General features: G+C 42.2%; 1 protein-coding gene across 2 annotated transcripts in view; it reads left to right on the forward strand.

Moving 5' to 3' along the window:
* The window catches only part of TRAF5 (TNF receptor associated factor 5), a 59,334-nt gene extending 42,892 nt beyond the window's left edge, over positions 1-16,442 (forward strand). The window contains exons 4-11 of one of the 2 annotated variants that reach the window (XM_073553408.1): positions 7,362-7,463; positions 8,377-8,541; positions 9,476-9,553; positions 10,017-10,091; positions 10,844-10,936; positions 13,863-14,000; positions 14,156-14,324; positions 15,730-16,442. In XM_073553408.1, coding sequence (XP_073409509.1) covers positions 7,362-7,463; positions 8,377-8,541; positions 9,476-9,553; positions 10,017-10,091; positions 10,844-10,936; positions 13,863-14,000; positions 14,156-14,324; positions 15,730-16,310 — 1,401 coding nt within the window. In that variant the 3' untranslated portion in view covers positions 16,311-16,442. The remainder of the gene's footprint in view (positions 1-7,361; positions 7,464-8,376; positions 8,542-9,475; positions 9,554-10,016; positions 10,092-10,843; positions 10,937-13,862; positions 14,001-14,155; positions 14,325-15,729) is intronic. The other variant, XM_073553409.1, reaches the window with a different exon arrangement.
* Positions 16,443-17,760: the final 1,318 nt, after the last annotated feature.

Genomic DNA, 17,760 nt, shown 5'->3' on the forward strand with positions numbered 1-17,760 from the left:
ACTTCTTCTGCTCCCGCCGACTACTAACCTCCCTAAATCTGACATTTACCTCTCCGTGACTGGCACCACAATAACACCCCTGCAGCAGGCGCGCTGTCTGGGTGTTATGTTTGACACCAATCTCTCCTTCACATCCCATATACAATCTCTTGCCTGCTCTTGCCGCTTACATCTAAAGAACATCTCTAGAATTCGCCCTTTTCTCACCATGGAAACAACAAAAACCCTCACTGTAGCATTGATCCACTTCCCGCCTGGATTACTGCAACGCTCTATTAATTGGCCTCCCCGTCACTCGACTATCCCCTCTCCAGTCCTTACTTAATGCAGCAGCCAGGGTCGTCCATTACACTGGCTTCCCATTCATTATAGGATCCAATTCAAAGTACTTGTTCTCACCCACAAAGCTCTCCACGGTGCGGCACCCCCCTACATCTCCTCCCTCATTTCTGTCTATTGGCCTAGCCGATCCTGCGCTCTGCAAACGACTTTCGACTAACCTCTGCACTAATCCGTACCTCCCACTCCCGACTCCAAGACTTCTCCCGTGCTGCTCCTATCCTCTGGAATGCTCTACCCCAAGAAATTAGAACTAACTACAATTTGCACAGTTTTAGGCGCTCCCTCAAAACACATTTGTTCAGAGCGGCCTATCACATTCACTAATCAAAGTCATTCTATGTGTAAAGCCCACGTTACACACTGCGATATCGCTAGCAATATCGCTGTAAAGTCACCGATTTTGTGACATTGCAGCGATATTACCTCCGACCGGCTCCCCCACTGGTTATCGCTGATCGCGCGAGAAGCTCCTGAGCCATTCCTCGTTGGCCACTTCCTGTGGCGCCGACGAGCGATGCGTGGAGCCGGGTGGGAGGACGTCAGGATCGCCGCGTCTGACAGGTAAGTAGCGACCCCCGTCCCCAGCGATGCCGCTAGTGAGATCTGCCTGTGTGGCAGCTCACTAGCGACCACTTAGCGATGCACCAGCGATCCTGACCGCGTCATATCGCTGGTCGGGATCGCTGGTGCATCGCTAGGTGTAACGGTACCCTAAGGGTGTGTGTGTAGCCCATTCACTATCTCCATCCATCCTTCACTCCCTCAAGATGGCTGGACCATCATTGTAAATACATCATTGTAAATACACCCCTGTACTCTGTATCTCCCCCACCTCATTGTAGATTGTAAGCTCCCACGAGCAGGGTCGTCTTATTTTGCTTTAATTATTGTATTGTTAATGTTGTTACTTATGACTTGTTTTGAAACTGTTAAACTGTAAAGCGCTGCGGAATATGTTGGCGCTATATAAAGATTATTATTATTATTATTAGAGGTTCAGATACATACAGTAACTAGACAGTGGAAAAAAGAAGTATTTGACACACTGCCGATTTTTCACGTTTTCCCACCTACAAAGAATGGAGAGGTCTGTAATATTTATTGTAGGTACACTTCAACTGCGAGAGCCAGAATTTAAAAAAAAAAATCCAGAAAATCGCATAGTTGATTTTTACATAATTAATTTGCATTTTATTGCGTGAAATAAGTATTTGATACAATAGAAAACAGAACTTAATATTTGGTACAGAAACCTTTGTTTGCAATTACAGAGTTCAGACGTTTCCTGTAATTCTTGACCTAGTTTGCACACACTGCAGCAGGGTTTATGGCCCACTCCTCCATACAGATCCTCTCCAGATCTCTCAGGTTTCGTGACTGTTGTGTCAACATTGAGTTTCAGCTCCCTCCAAAGATTTTCTTTTGAGTTCAGGTAAGGAGACTGGCTAGGCCACTCCAGGACCTTAAAATGCTTCTTACGGAGCCACTCCTTAGCTGCCCTGGCTGTGTGTTTTGGGTCATTGTCATGCTGGAACCAGCCACGACCCATCTTCAATGCTCTTACTGATGAAAGGAGGTTGTTGGCCCGTATCTTGCGATACATGACCCCATCCATCCTCCCTTCAATACGGTGCACTCATCTTGTCTCCTTTGCAGAAAAGCACCCCCAAAGTATGTTGCCCCCACTATGCTTGATGGTTGGGATGTTGTTCTTGGGTTTGTACCTATCCTTCTTGTTCCTCCAAACACGGCGATTGGAGTAGATACCAAAAAGTTCTATTTTGGTCTCATCTGACCACATGACCTTCTCCCATGCTTCCTCTGGATCATCCAGAGGGTCATTGGCGAGCTTCAAACAGGCCTGGACAAGTGCTGGCATGAACAGGGGGACCTTGCGTGCCCTGCAACATTTTAATCCTTGATGGCGTAGTGTGTTACTAACGGTAATGATTGAGACTGTGGTCCCAGCTCTTTTCAGGTCATTGACCAGGTCCTCCCGTGTAGTTGTGGGCTGATTCCAGACCTTTCTCAAAATCATCCTTACCTCACGAGGCGAGATCTTGCATGGAGCCCCAGATCAAGGAAATTTGACAGTCATCTTGTGTTTCTTCCCTCTTTTTTAATAATTGTGCCAACAGTTGTTGCCTTCTCACCAAGCTGCTTGCCTACTGTCCTGTAGCCCAACTCAGCCTAGTGCAGGTCTACAATTTGGTCCATGGTGTCCTTAAACAGCTCTTTGGTCTTGGCCATGGTGGAGAGGTTGGAGTGTGATTGAGTGTGTGGACAGGTGTCTTTTGTACAGGTAATGAGATCAAACAGGTGCAATTAATACAGGTAACGAATATGAGTCAGAGGGCTTCTTAAAGAAAAACTAACAGGTCTGTGAGAGCCAGAATTCTTACTGGTTGGTAAAAACTATAGACCTCTGCACTCTTTGTAGGTGGGAAAACTTGCAAAATCGGCAGATCATAGGTCATATTCATTAACTTATTCATGACCTTTGACATCACATCCCTCCCATTTGTGTCTGTACTGTGCTGAAACATGTAACCTCAATAAAGTGATCGTATTTCTAATATCTAGCTATCAGCCATAATTTTTTTCGAGCAGTGCCTAGTGGTTCCTTGTTTTTCTACTACACCATATAGCTCTCTATTACTGAGCAGGGAAGGCAGGACTCACAGGCAATCTCTGTTAGAGGTCAGGGAAAGCATGACTCACATGTTCTGTCTATTACTGGGCAGGGAAGGCAGGACTCACAGGCTCTCTCTATTTCTAGACAGGGAAAGCAGGAATCACAGGCTCTGTTTGTTAGTGGCTGGGGAAAAGGGGACTCACAGGCTCTTACTGGTCAGGGAAAGCAAGATTCACAGGTTCGCTCTGTTACTGGGTAGTGAAAGCATGACTCACAGGCTCTCTGTTTCTCGGTGGAGAAAGAAGGACTCACAGGCTCTCTCTGTTACTAGGCAGGACTCAGAGGCTCTGTCTGTTAGTGGGTGGGAAAGCAGGACTCACAGGCTCCATTATTGGGCAGGGAAAGCAAGACTAACAGGTTTGTCCTATTACTGGGCAGAGAAGGCATGACTCACACTCTCTTTGTTTCCCGGCAGAGAAAGCAAGACTCACAGGCTCCTTCTGTTAGTGAGTGGGGAGAGAAGGACTCACAGGCTCTCTCTGTTACTGGTCAGGGAAAGCAGGACTCACAGGATCTCTCTATTTATAGGCAGGACTCACATGCTGTGTCTGTTAGTGGGTGGTGAAAGCATGACTCACAGGCTTTATTACTTGGCAGGGAAATCAGGACTTGCAGGTTCTCTGTGATAGTGGGCAGGGGAGCAGGTCTTGCAGTCTAAAAAGTGACTGCAGCCCTGATGGAGATTTAATGGTGTCCTGAATCACTTCCCTGTCTTCCTTCCAGATGGATTTACGGGCAAATCTCCCATCCTGGAAATTTACTGTAAAGCCTATCACAAATCACCACTGTCCCAAGTTTCATAGAAGAGGAAGCAGCCAAATATACTGCTCTGGCAAAAATTAAGAGACCACTGCACAGTTTTATAAAAACTAAGTAGCACTGGTATAGCCACTCCTCTTAATAGAACATCAGCAATTGGATAGGAATAAAATATAACTTTTATTTCAAAATTTATCAAATCTACAAAAGCGCAAGGTGCTCACATAGGACAACACACAACAAGAAAAACTGGTATACACAACCTCAATCAACAATTCCGTGATTGAAAGTGTCCTTCAATCATATATCCAAACGGACACTATATATATGGCCTTAGGCAGAATAACTGCCTCAAATAACCCCCCAAAAAAATATAATACCCTAATAGTAGCTATTGCAAATTGTCCACCAGGCCATCAGTCAGTGATATCCAACGAGAATGAGTGTCTAATGAACAAACAAAATGCCAACTAATTCAGGCTCACATCCGGCATATCCAAATATACTCATCTCGTGGTATTTTGTCGGCATATAGGGTATAATCATATCCCATTTAAACAAACCCCTGATAGCCCACTGACATAAATTAGTGGAATATTACCACAGACCAGCTTTATAGACCTCAGTTATGTATTCACTGCAGGCTTCACTTATACCCATAAATGCACGTGTGTTCATGACGTGCTTCATTCGCGTCACATTTGAGGTATTAGATTTAACAGATCAGTGCATATCTCCTCAGTTGAGGAATTATTTTTTACAAATAAATGCATATAACCTCATTATATCATTGCACACCTCATCTTTCTATTTGAGGTATTTTCCATGACACAAAATTCTCATAGCATGTATGCAAAAAGAACGGTCTCACCAAATTGCGGGATTCTAATCGGGTATGCTTCCAACCCCATGAATGGTGAATACGATACCCCTTCTCCCGACGCGTTTCGTTATAGCTCATCAGGGGAGTCGATGGGGGCCAAAGTTGCCATGTATATCAGGTGGCCGTTTTATATCCAGAATGGCATCATGCGTGCATATGCCTTTTTTTAAAAAATTCTTTGGAGTAAATTCATGGACTTCAGTGCGCTGCTAGACAAATTCACTTATCCAGGTTATGAGAAAGATTAACCGTTTATTTCCCAACGCGTTTCAAAGTGTATACCACTTCTTCATCAGGGGATGATATGTCATCCCCTGATGAAGAAGTGGTATACACTTTGAAACGCGTTGGGAAATAAACGGTTAATCTTTCTCATAACCTGGATAAGTGAATTTGTCTAGCAGGGCACTGAAGTCCATGAATTTACTCCAAAGAATCTGAAGTTTTACGGTCACAGAGTTGACCTTTGGACGTGCAGCAAGCTGACTACGGATCTTATATGCCTGAACCTCTCCTGGAAAGGGTGAGTAGATTCTAATTTATTCTTCCAACAATAACCCGGATAAGACCCTATTGCGCTTTTTGTTCCTTTAGTTTGATTGCATTTTTTTTTAAAATAATACACTCCCTCGAATAATTTAAAGATCTACATTCATGCATGTTTAAGGAATCAAATTTGTATAAATCATGATGTGTTTTTAACCAACCGACTTTCTCATACAACATGGGTACAAAGAACGCCGAAGGGTGAAAAAGGGAAAGATACTATATGGGCACCCTAGAAACCTGCGCAAACGGCGTCCCCACTCATCGGCGGCTATCCCTCTCTAATGGCCCCACTAGACCCTACACTAAATAAAAGAAGCAAAGGAAAGTTGGTCATTAAGGCCCTTTGGATTGTATAGTTTGCAGCCAAAAGATCCATTTTGTCTCTTTTTGGAGGATCATTTGGTCCCAGTTGCCGCCGCGTACGGGTGGGTTGATTTTATCTATCCCCTTAGATGTAATTGTCTTAGGGTCGCCCTGATGGTACTTATTCACATGATTAGCTATAGAGGTGTCCCTTTCATTTGCGATATCTCGTAGATGTTCCCCTATCAGAGAGGCTTGACAAAGACGGGTCACCGTTGAAACGTTGCCACCCGGGGATCAGTAAAGTATCCACCGTTTTCACATTTAATTTGAGTGCTGCCTATTTTTTTCCTTTTGTTAATTTGGCTGTTTGGACGCTGCTGAATAGGTTTTGCACCTACTATATTATCTTGGTAGTGCTGCCCTTTTTTCTTGATTTATATTTATATAATACGCATGACTTGATCCAGAGATTTCGTTCAATTGTAACCCTGTAAGGGGTTTGAACAGGATCACAAAAGTATGGCTGCTTTCTTCCAGAACCAAACCTGTCCATAGATTATGTCTGGTATTGCAGCCCACTAGATTAACTCTTCCAAGGTCATCCACCAGGGATTATAACATTAAACATTTAACTGCTTTAGACCAAGAGATATCATTGCATTAACTATGCCCTGTTGAAGACCACTAGAGACTAGAGATGGGCGAACACATGGATGGTTACTGTTACAAAAAGTTCAGGTTCGGGTACCAATACCCGAACTCGAATCCCATTCACTTTAATGGGGGGCCGGAATATCCAGTGTTTGCCACACTGCATTAACCTTTTATTGCTCTAGACCAGCAGACACACTGGCATGAACCCTTTAATTGCTGTAAGTAATCAGTGAGACAAATTTGCATGACCACATGTCCAGTAGTCATTGCTGTTTTTTTGGATCTGTTTTGGAAAAGTTAAATATTCTAGTTCAAGCCCCAATCTGGGAACACAAGTGTCATAAGATGTCTTCCATTTGCCTCCTCTCCATTTCAAATGGATGACACCTGGACGTGTGAACAGAGCCTTACACACAATCACATCTTACATACAGTCATGTGCGAGTTTCTGATCCGCAGGATGACGACCTCATGGTCATTGGTTTGTATAAAGTATTTGTTTCTCAGCATTGAACATCAGTGAGTTTCCTGGAGTTAGATTCATTCTTTGGCCTGAGGTTTTCACTTTGCAGAGTGATATTTATATGTGGGTTTACTGTTCTATGCATAGACATTTATTGTGGTTTGAGATTTCAAATACTTAAAAATTTTTTTTTACTCTGGCAGATTATCTATCGATCTATCTATCATCTATTATCTGTCTATCGATCATCTATCTATTATCTATCTATCTTCTATTATCTATCTATCTATCAATCATCTATCTATTATATATCTCACTATTATCTATCCATCATCTATCTATTATATATCTATCTAATCCTAGAACATAAAAGAATCAGATATGCCCCTGTCCATATCAATTATCCCCCCCTCTCCCCCATGTGCTGCAATTTCCTTTGGGATCAATAAAGTGTATCATATCGTTTGTACAATGGTTACAAAAAAGTCTGCACACCCCTGTTAAAATGCTTTGCTTTTGTCATTTCAAGAAGAATCATTTCCAATATTTTTCCTCCTTTAATGCATTCCATTATCTGTACAATTCAATTGAAGAACAGCCCCAAAGCATAACGTTGCCTCCACCATGCTTCACTGTCAGCCTCATAGCAATGAACACGATCGTAGATTGTTACCGCGGCCTTGTGAATATAACCCTATGATCCTTTCTAGATATTTAAAGACAATTGCTGTAAAAGAGAAGTCCTAAATCTACTGGTATATTGCAGAAATGCCCCGGACTGTGATGTGAAGGTGTCACTGGGGAGGTTTCAGGTACGAGACTTTGCTATTTTGGCCATGTAGGCTTCAGAGATACAGTTATCTGTTATTTGGCTATAAATCTTTTTCACGCAAAATTAAAATAAACCTGTCTGGTGAGTTAGCGAGAAAAGTTGAACTTTATTTCAACTTATATATTGTAAAACTCAGCTTCCCTCTCAATCATACCCCGTGGTTTGCATTAAATATTGAAGTTCTGGCTGCCTACAGCCACCACTAGGGTCAGGCTGTGGGTTACCGAAGACTAATTTCATTTGTCATATGGCAGCTGGGGAATTTACAAGATTGACCTTTTTTTGACCAAACAGACGTCCCTGAGGGCTCTTGGTGGGGAGATACCTGCATAGTGGGGGGGTTTAGGTGGCTGAAAACACCCTTGTTCCTTCTAATATATGCAAAGGCACAGCTCAGATGTTACTAAGGTATATATGCGCTCATACACCCGTATACATTGCCACCGCAATCGAAGTATAAACCAAGGAGTAGAAAACTAGCCTCAAAATCCAAGTGTGCCGGTACATAATGCAGCAGGTAAATATTACCCAACATCCGTAGAAAGCAAAGACAATCAAAAACCAGGGTGCGGTGTGACAGCAGCACAAAGCCTAGTAAGTGATACATCCCTGGAATCACGCTCTCTGCCCCTACATCATGCTGCTCTCAGATTAAATGGCAAAAACCTGCTGACCGATTACGTTTAAGTCTGCAAGGTAACAAAAATTCAGCAGAGAGTCATTGGCCACAGCGATGATACCCTATAGGGTATCTGCTGAGTCTAGTGATTTGCAAACCCACTTGTATTTGCCCGTAGATTGACATTTTGAAGAGGGAGCTCCCTCTGGGGGTGATGTGCAGCTGTATTCCATCCATATAAATGATATACATGAGCTCTCTAATCTTACACCAGGATCATCTTGGACAGTGTCTCTATGAAACGATCACGTGCACCAACGCCGGCTGTCACGACAAAGTGATCCGAAAGGACCTGGACAATCACGTGACCTCTCAGTGCGAACAGAGAGACGAAACCTGCGCCTTCTGCAATAAAAGCATGACTTCCATCGATCTGCAGGTAATGAACGACGAGGGGATTGCTGCTTGACCCTGATTCATGTAATCCTTTACTGTAATACTGAGGTCAGAGCTGAGATTTTGTATCAAAGAATGGCAAACATTTCTGCAGAACAAAGCCGCCACTAGGGGGCGCAAACTGAAGACAAATTTTTTTACATGGCCTTTAATGGGAATCTCCACTGAAAACTCTAGAATCCTTTGAGAATTCTGAACGCTAAAGATAATGTCAGATGCCACGGCCGCCTCTTGTAGGTCCTAAATAATAAAATATCAGGACTGTGCTGGACCACTGTGACACAGGAAAGATATTTTATAAACACAAGGTAAATATTGAAATATCAGGTGTCAGGATAGAGCACAGATTTAACCCCGTCCTGACCAGAGTAATTTTTATTTGCATTTTTTTTTTCTTTTTTTAGGGATGATGTGATGAAAGGCAGATGGCAATTTTGGCTTTTTGATTTTATTTATTTTCTGTACGGTTTAAATAATTTCACATTTTGATAGATCGGACTTTTACAAATATGTTTATTTTTTATTTTTCACCTGGGAAAGAGAGTGGGGGGTGATTTAAACTTGAATATTTGATTAGATTTTTTATACATTTTTCTTAATTTTATTTTTTTTTTTTACGTGCCCTTAGCGAAATTGAACCTGCTCTATTCTATATTACTGCATTATATAGAAGAAATTTCCTATGAAGCCCAGCCCGTGAGAAAGGGTTTATATTGTCCTGTTACCACCTACGACATGCTGGGAGTTGTAGTTTCACAACAGCTGGAGTGCCGCAGGTTTCTGACCCCCTGCATAAAAGACACATAATGTCACAGGATGTGAACTCCTGTATACTGTTTACTGTTTGTTTGCTTTTTGCTACCATTTATAGGATTAGTGGATGATACATGAGTCATCTCAGTATTGATCTCTTCCAGATTCACACACAGAAGTATTGCCCATTATATCCAGTCTCATGTCTCAACAACTGCGGCAAAAGTTGTCCAAGGGAGGAGGTAAGCACTGACTGTACCATTTACATGGACATCATCACCATATTTATACATACGCTGAAAAAAAAATGCATCCTTTTGTACAAAACTTGTGCAGAAGCATGGTCCGCTTCCTAAAAAAAAAAAAAATTATGTCCATCCTTAGCATTCTGAAAATTTTACTATGAATTGTAGATAGGCTGCAATTCACATGGCAACCACCAGGTGGCCGCATACAGGCACATATAGCATAAACATCTCCTGACGCTATTGAAAAAATTTTTTTTTGGTTTCCAAACGGATCATGTTGCCACATTTATTTGGGGATATGTTTAATCAAGACTAAGGTAAAGAAAAATACATGTGTGGATGGTATTCGAATAGCGGCTGGCGGTGAAGTGCGGTGGCTATGAATTTTTAGCCATAATTGACAACAATCTTGAAATAATAATAATTATTTTATAATACTACATATTTCATTTTCCAGGTAAATGACCACCTGCTTCTATGTCCGGAAGCTGAAGTAGAATGTCCCTATACAAGTTATGGCTGCTATATCAAGGTAATTCGATCAATCTTGCCCTTTTTAGGACCATTAGTCAATGTGACATGTATGGGTAGTCCTGATTTATAGCCAAAGTAGAAATCCACTACAGATAGACTCCAGATCTGGAGATTGATTCTGGGTGACCATCTACAGTATCTATTATGTGGACGCTCATTTATTTGGAGACGTGCCATGTAATACACCATTTCACCAGCATTGGCCGCTGCAGGAAAATAACATGAGACCAAGGACCCTTGACAATCTGGTGAAATTATGATCTGTTGAATCAAAGTAATCTATAGGGCCTCTGATAAAGTCAGCCAGTGCTGGCAACTTAAAGAGGAACTTTCACTAGGCTTTTTTCTTAATTTAAACTGAGAGTCTCTTCCAGTTGCTGCTTTTTCGCTGATTCTGGAAGTTTTTCTTTTTTTTCTGTGCCCCTCTGTTCCAAAGTTATACCCCCTGGTAATAATGGTGCAAATAACCAATTGGGTGTATAATACACAGAGCTTCCTTGTGGGCGTGGTTTTTCTTCTCTCATGCTGGCCAATCAACACAAAGCCACGCCCACCGAGGCATTTTGCGGATTACTCCCAGTTGGTCGAATGGAAAATTTTCACCATTGTTACTGGGGGGGGGGTCATAACTTTGGATCAGAGAGGCGCAGAAGAAAAAGAAAAATGGTTCCAGAATCAGCGGAACAGCAAAAATCCAGCTGAAGGTCCCATTTATATGCCATCACAAATTGTGCGCTTTATTGTCCGTAGGTAAAAAGAGGAAAACTGAAAGTCCACGAAGAGACCTTCCTGAGAGACCATATGCTTTATGTATTGAATAGGAACACAAAGCTTGAGAAGCAGGTAAAAGCAGCAGGTATTCCAATGTGGCACCCGCTGGGGGTACAAGGCCCTTGCGCAGGGACACCCACGCTGGACCCCCGCCAGGACACTCCACCGGATCGCTGCCAGGACCTGCCGCTGCCTGCCCACCCACCTCCGTGCAGTCACAGCCCGTGGCTTGCAGACTGTGCTGGAAATAGGGTGCTGGGGCCCTCTGGTGGCGCCGCACCAGAGCACGGTGGGGGAGAGACAGCCGCCACCCCAGGCAGCGCCACAGAGCTGCCCCCATTGTGATGTCACTGCCCTCCCGATGCGATAGCATCGTGCCCACATCTAGTCTATATAGAAGTGCCACAAATGTCTAAACATACATTTAATACAAAATGTCAACTCACTCAACAAGTTATTTCCTGATGACACATTCCCTTTAATATGTCTACATTTCTCATCTCCTGGCAGGACCAGCAGAAAATTTGACAAGTGGGTTAGCGGAGATTACAACGGGTTAATTTTGGTCAAATTAAATGTTTTTAGTTTTATTTGTGACTTTTATTTGTGTACCTTTCGTATCCAGATAAAATTTGCCCTTGGACATTTTTGCCTTTTTGAGATGGTCTGACAGTTTCTCGAAGTGAAGTTTGACTGTGGAGCACAACATACAGACCGCCTCCGGGGGTCTCCTGACCCAAACTCAACAACCTCATAAATATATATGCTGTGCAGTTGGGTCAGGAGACCCGCACATAGTGCGTACATCGTAGCCCACACCTAAATTGTGTAGTACGGCTGTATGAAACTAGCCTATGGGCACGTGTACACGGCGTCTTTTTCAGGGGGGTTCCTCCTGCAACCCACCTGACAAAGCGCGAGAATTAACAAAATGCATAGCATTGTCAAAAAGAATTGTTCTGCTCATGTTCCACCTTATGTCACTTCTTTTTGCCTCTTCGGACTTCGAAAGCAGTGAAACAGCTAAAAGAAGTGACCTGACTTGGAAGCTGCCACTATTTTACAACCCCTGGCAAAAATTATGGAATCACCGGCCTTGGAGGATGTTCATTCAGTTGTTTAATTTTGTAGAAAAAAAGCAGATCCCAGACATGGCACAAAACTAAAGTCAATTCAAATGGCAACTTTCTGGCTTTAAGAAACACTAAAAGAAATCAAGAACAAAAAATGTGGTAGTCAGTAGTGGTTACTTTTTTAAACCAAGCATAGGGAAAAAATTATGGAATCACTCAATTTTGAGGGAAAAAATTATGGAATCACCCTGTAAATTTTCATTCCCAAAACTAACACCTGCATCAAATTAGATCTGCTCGTTAGTCTGCATCTAAAAAGGAGGGAGCTGTTGCACCAAGTGGTCTGACATGAATCAGATGTTGGTTGTTCACAGTCAGCTGTGTCTAAAATCTGGACCAAATACAAACAACATGGGATGGTTGTTAAAGGCAAACATACTGGTAGACCAAGGAAGACATCAAAGCATCAAGACTGGAACCTTAAAGCAATATGTCTTCAAAACAAGAAATGCACAACAAAGCAAATGAGGAACGAATGGGAGGAAACTGGAGTCAACGTCTGTGACCGAACTGTAAGAAACCGCCTAAAGGAAATGGGATTTATATACAGGAAAGCTAAACGAAAGCCATCATTAACAACTAAACAGAAAAAAACAAGGTTACAATGGGCTAAGGAAAAGCAATCGTAGACTGTGGATGACTGGATGAAAGTCATATTCAGTGATGAATCGCAAAATCTGCATTGGGCAAGGTGATGATGCTGGAACTTTTGTTTGGTGCCGTTCCGGGGAGATTTATAAAGATGACTGCCTGAAGAGAACATGCAAATTTTCACAGTCATTGATGATATGGGGCTGCATGTCAGGTAAAGGCACTGGGGAGATGGCTGTCATTACATCTTCAATAAATGCACAAGTTTATGTTGATATTTTGGACACTTATCCCATCAATTGAAAGGATTTTTGGGGATGATGAAATCATTTTTCAAGATGATAATGCATCCTGCCATAGAGCAAAAACTGTGCAAACATTCCTTGAAAAAAGACACATAAGGTCAATGTCACGGCCTGCAAATAGTCCGGATCTCAATCCAATTGAAAATCTTTGGTGGAAGTGGAAGAAAATGGTCCATGACAAGGCTCCAACCTGCACAGCTGATCTGGCGACAGCAATCCGAGAAAGGTGGAGCCAGATTGATGAAGAGTCCTGTGTGACACTCATTAAGTCCCTGCCTCAGAGACTGCAAGCTGTTAGAAAAGCCAGAGGTGGGGCAACAAAATACTAGTGATGTGTTGGAGTGTTTTTTTGTTGGTTTGATTTTCATGATTCCATATTTTTTTCCTCAGAATTGAGTGATTCCATAATTTTTCCCCCCATGCTTGGTTTAGTAAAGTAACCATTACTGACTACCACATTTTTTGTTCTTGATTTCTTTTAGTGTTTCTTAAAGCCAGAATGTTGCCATTTGAAATGACTTTAGTTTTGCGCCATGTCTGTGATCTGCATTTTTTCTACAAAATTAAACAACTGAATGAACATCCTCCAAGGCCGGTGATTCCATAATTTTTGCCAGGGGTTGTATATGTAAAATTTAGAAAGAAAAAAAAAAAAGAAAAAAAGATGCTGGCAAAATGACTCAAAAGAGGACAGAAAAGAAAAACCCCGCCGGCATTTTCCTGAAACGTCTTTTGCTTCAAAAACTACGCAGGTTCGCCGGTGTCTACGAGACGCCATGTGGCACATACCCTTAAAACATTTCTGACTTTCAGCAAAGCCAACAAGTTTGTAAAAGCTTATGGCAGCTGCCACCAGGAGAACCAGCTACTGTACATATGCACTTATATTGCTAAAATGGGAGCTGTATAGATACGCGGACCCTCATTGTCTTCCCCCTCGTTGGTATAATTATTACCTTTTGTCTCTAGATGTTTGATTTAAAGCAAAGTTTGGAACAAAAAGAAAGCAAAATCCTGCAACTCTCAAATACGGTTAAATGGTGTGAAAAGGAATGTCGCCAGTTTGTGCAGCTCGGAGGTAACGGTAATCACCTCACCAGTGTCCAGGTAAAGAGCAAGATCCTGACCTAGTATTTATGAGGACTATGTCCATCTATCCATCTTCAGAATATCTATCTTTCTACCGTCAGACTTTTCTATTTCCCACGTCATTTTACTTTTCCGTATACATAATTACACATTTCCCTTTATTCCACCCTCAGTCGTTGGCCAGTTATATGGAGAAGGCGGCATGGCTGGAGGAGCAGGTCATGCAACTGGTGCAGTTGATTAGTGAAGAACAGAATCGCCATGATCTCCGGCCACTTATGGAGGCTATTGAGAGCATTAAACAAAAGGTGTCTTCTATGGAAAGATATAGAGACCAATTAGGTATGTGCCACGTGACAAATTGTCTATTATGGGGTCCATGTACAGAGCTTTTCAGAGGAACCTGTGATAGCGGCATGAACTTACCAATAAGTTAAAATATGGTTCCACTTTATGAGTCACATGAGGATGACCTCTGTAATGTCAAGAGGATGTAGTCCTATTTTTTCCATACACAGCAGCACCATGGCCACTAGGTGATCTAAGTATGGTTCGCTATACCCACCCGGAGTCCAAGTTTTCTAGGGTGATCTACAGTTGGTTCGCTTTAACCGAGTCATCCGAGTCTTCAGTGGTTATCTAAGCCTGAAATCCATATATTCTATGGTGATACAAGTTCAGTGCAGTTGAACTACATGGGGTTCAGGTCTTTTATGGTAATCAGAGGTCAGTTTACTTAAACCACAGGCAATTGGGGCTTATTGATCTAAGGTCAGGTCACTTAAACCAGAGGAGGGTCAGGTCTTCTAGAGCAGGGGTGGGGAACCTCAGGCCCCAGGGCCATTTACGGCCCTCAATGACCTTTTATCAGGCCCCCGAGCAGATTCTCAGGGACCGCATTCTTGGGCAGGGAGCTGTATTTTGATTGCCACAATCTCATTAATTTCTTCTTGCTCTGTTAGCACACACACGCAGTGTTCACTACTGAACATTGAAGGGCATGCAATGAAAGATTAAGTCATGAAACCAGTGCCAGAGTCAAGATGTACTTTGTGGGCAGAGTTTGTACGGCCCCCGAAGGATGGTATAAATATCCAAATGGCCCTTGGCAGAAGAAAAGATTACACACCCCTGTTCTAGAGTGATATAAGTTCAGTTTTCCTGAACCTTAGAAGCTCCATCTTTTCTGGTGAGCTAAAGTTTGTTAACTTGAACCTCAGATGGTTCGGGTCTTCTCTGGTGATCTAAGGTCGGTGCACTTGAACCTCAGACAGTTTCTGTATTCTCTGGTGATCTAAAGTTGGTTCACTTGAACTACAGGAGGTCCATATTTTCTCTGGTGATGTAAGTTCTGTTCCCTTGAACCTCAGACAGCCCAGGTCTTCTCTGGTGATCTAAACCTTTCAGTTGAACCACAGGAAGTTCAGATCTTCTCTAGGGATCGAAGTTCTGTTCACTTGAGCTTTAGGGAGGATGTCTTCTCTTTGGACCACAATGTAGCTATAACTGCAGTACAGTGGTCAGAATGATAGTTTAGGCTGGTTTTACATGGATGCAGTATGGCCCGATCTTTTGCCTATATTACGCCCACAACATCCCTAAGAACTATGAGGGACCATAAGTAGTAATCAATGTTTTTGGGTGGAAATCTTTATTTATTGTAATTTTCTATTGGATGTATCAATTTTCTAGTTTGTTACAGGTCTTCATAGTCCACTGCTTCTCACATCTTTACCTTTTTCTTCAGATTTTCTTGAAGGACAATCCAGCAAACATGATGTCCAGATAAATTTCCATAAGGCTCAACTAAGTAGCAATGAGGAACGTTTTAGGCTTTTAGAAGGTACTTGTTATAATGGGAAACTCATCTGGAAGATCACAGACTATGAAAGAAAGAAGAAGGAGGCTGTGGAAGGTCGTGTGGTCTCCATTTACAGTCAGCATTTCTACACCAGCCGCTGTGGTTACCGCCTCTGTGCTCGTGCCTACCTGAACGGTGATGGCTCAGGGAAGGGGTCGTTTTTATCTTTGTATTTTGTGGTCATGAGAGGAGAGTTTGACTCACTGCTGTCCTGGCCATTTAAGCAAAAAGTCACCCTAATACTGATTGACCAAAGTGGAAAAAAGAACCATATCGTAGACGTCTTCAAGGCTGACCCTCATAGTAGCAGCTTTAAAAGACCTGAAGGAGAGACCAACATAGCGTCCGGGTGTCCTCGCTTTGTCTCGCACACCCAAATGGAGAATCCAAAGAATGCCTGCTTTATTAAAGACGACACAATATTTATTAAAGTAGCAGTCGATCTTACAGATCTTGAGGAGCTTTGAAAGAAACAGAACTTTGATTTTTTTTTGTATAAGTACTGTTTTTATTTTTTATTTTTTTGTGATATGTAAATTATGTTTTATCATGTGAAAGAAGTGTACATTTTATTTTTAAATAAATTATTTTAATACGTTTCCGTTGATACACTTGTACAAGGCAGCAGTATCACACTGAAGGTCCATACAACCGAGTCGGGGGTGGGCGTTTCTGTGAGGAGACTTGTTTGCCAAGGACTTATATTGTAGAACTTTGCTTTTGGTGTCGTTTTAAGCATAGGATCTTCGCTTTCTAATGATCCCAGGCTCAATCTGCCACGTTTGTATAAAGTTGTGGAGCAGGATGAAAAGTTCTACTTAATGCAGCTGCATCTACTTCAGGGAAGATGAATGTCCGCAGCCTGTCATTGTCACCTCTTCCCCTGTAGAGCATTCATGTGCCCAGGAATACAGGTACTTTTCATGTTATCACTCCATCCTACCAATCTTACCCTAATACTGTCATCTCTCCCACTGTACAGCTTTCCAAAGACTTGGAGAGATAGAGGAACTGTTCTTCATATTATAATTCCTCTACAAATTACAGCACGTTATGGTCACCTCTCCTCATACACTTTTCTGACCTAGCAATTGTGGAGATACAGGAACCTTTCTTCGTGTTATCGCTCTACTAATCCCATTCATAGTTTTCTCTCTTTGTCCAGCTTTCTGACTTGGTTATGGCGGTTGGGGGGGATACAGGACCTTTTCTTCCCGTTTTGACCTATCTACCAAGCACAGACGGTTACTGTCATCTCACTCCTTGTACATCTTTTTAACTTTGTGGGCATAAAAGAACCTGTTATCTCTTCTACTCCCAACTTGTTACAGTTTTCTTCTCTCTGACCCAGTGATGAGGACATTTTCTTCATGTTATCAATTAGCACAGTTACTCACTAGTCAGCCGCTGCAGCTAAACAGGCAACTTGTCAACTTTTAGCCATAAATACGACTTTTTACTTGTTTAAGATTTTCCATTTTAATATAATTGTGCAAAAAGGTGCCCGTAAGTGTAATGTTCCAGTTGGTGTTTTCACATTGTGTTCGGTGTCTACTCTGCAAACGGATACAGGTGCGTGTATATAATTATATAATTTTTACTTTTCATCAAAATGGTATACATTGTACCTAAACCATTGGCAGCAAAAGTGTTAAATAGCACTGGACACTTGGCAGAACAATTTTTTTGGACCTGCTCAAAAGAGATGAGGGTGTAGGGTGTAGGGCGGGGGGGACTGTCCTGCACCAACCCGCACAGCTACGGGACTAGTCCAAACAACTTCACATGAAAATAAAGGTTTGTATGCCCCCCTGGCGTTGGATATATCCACCAGACATAATTACTTCTTCACGCACTCTCCTCTTGGCTAGGGCGCTATTTTAGTAATTCAGTAATATTATAATAGATATAATCAGA

Source organism: Dendrobates tinctorius, unplaced genomic scaffold (assembly GCF_039654945.1).
Source record: "Dendrobates tinctorius isolate UK_male_01 unplaced genomic scaffold, ASM3965494v1 ptg000201l, whole genome shotgun sequence".
Lineage (NCBI taxonomy): Eukaryota > Metazoa > Chordata > Amphibia > Anura > Dendrobatidae > Dendrobates > Dendrobates tinctorius.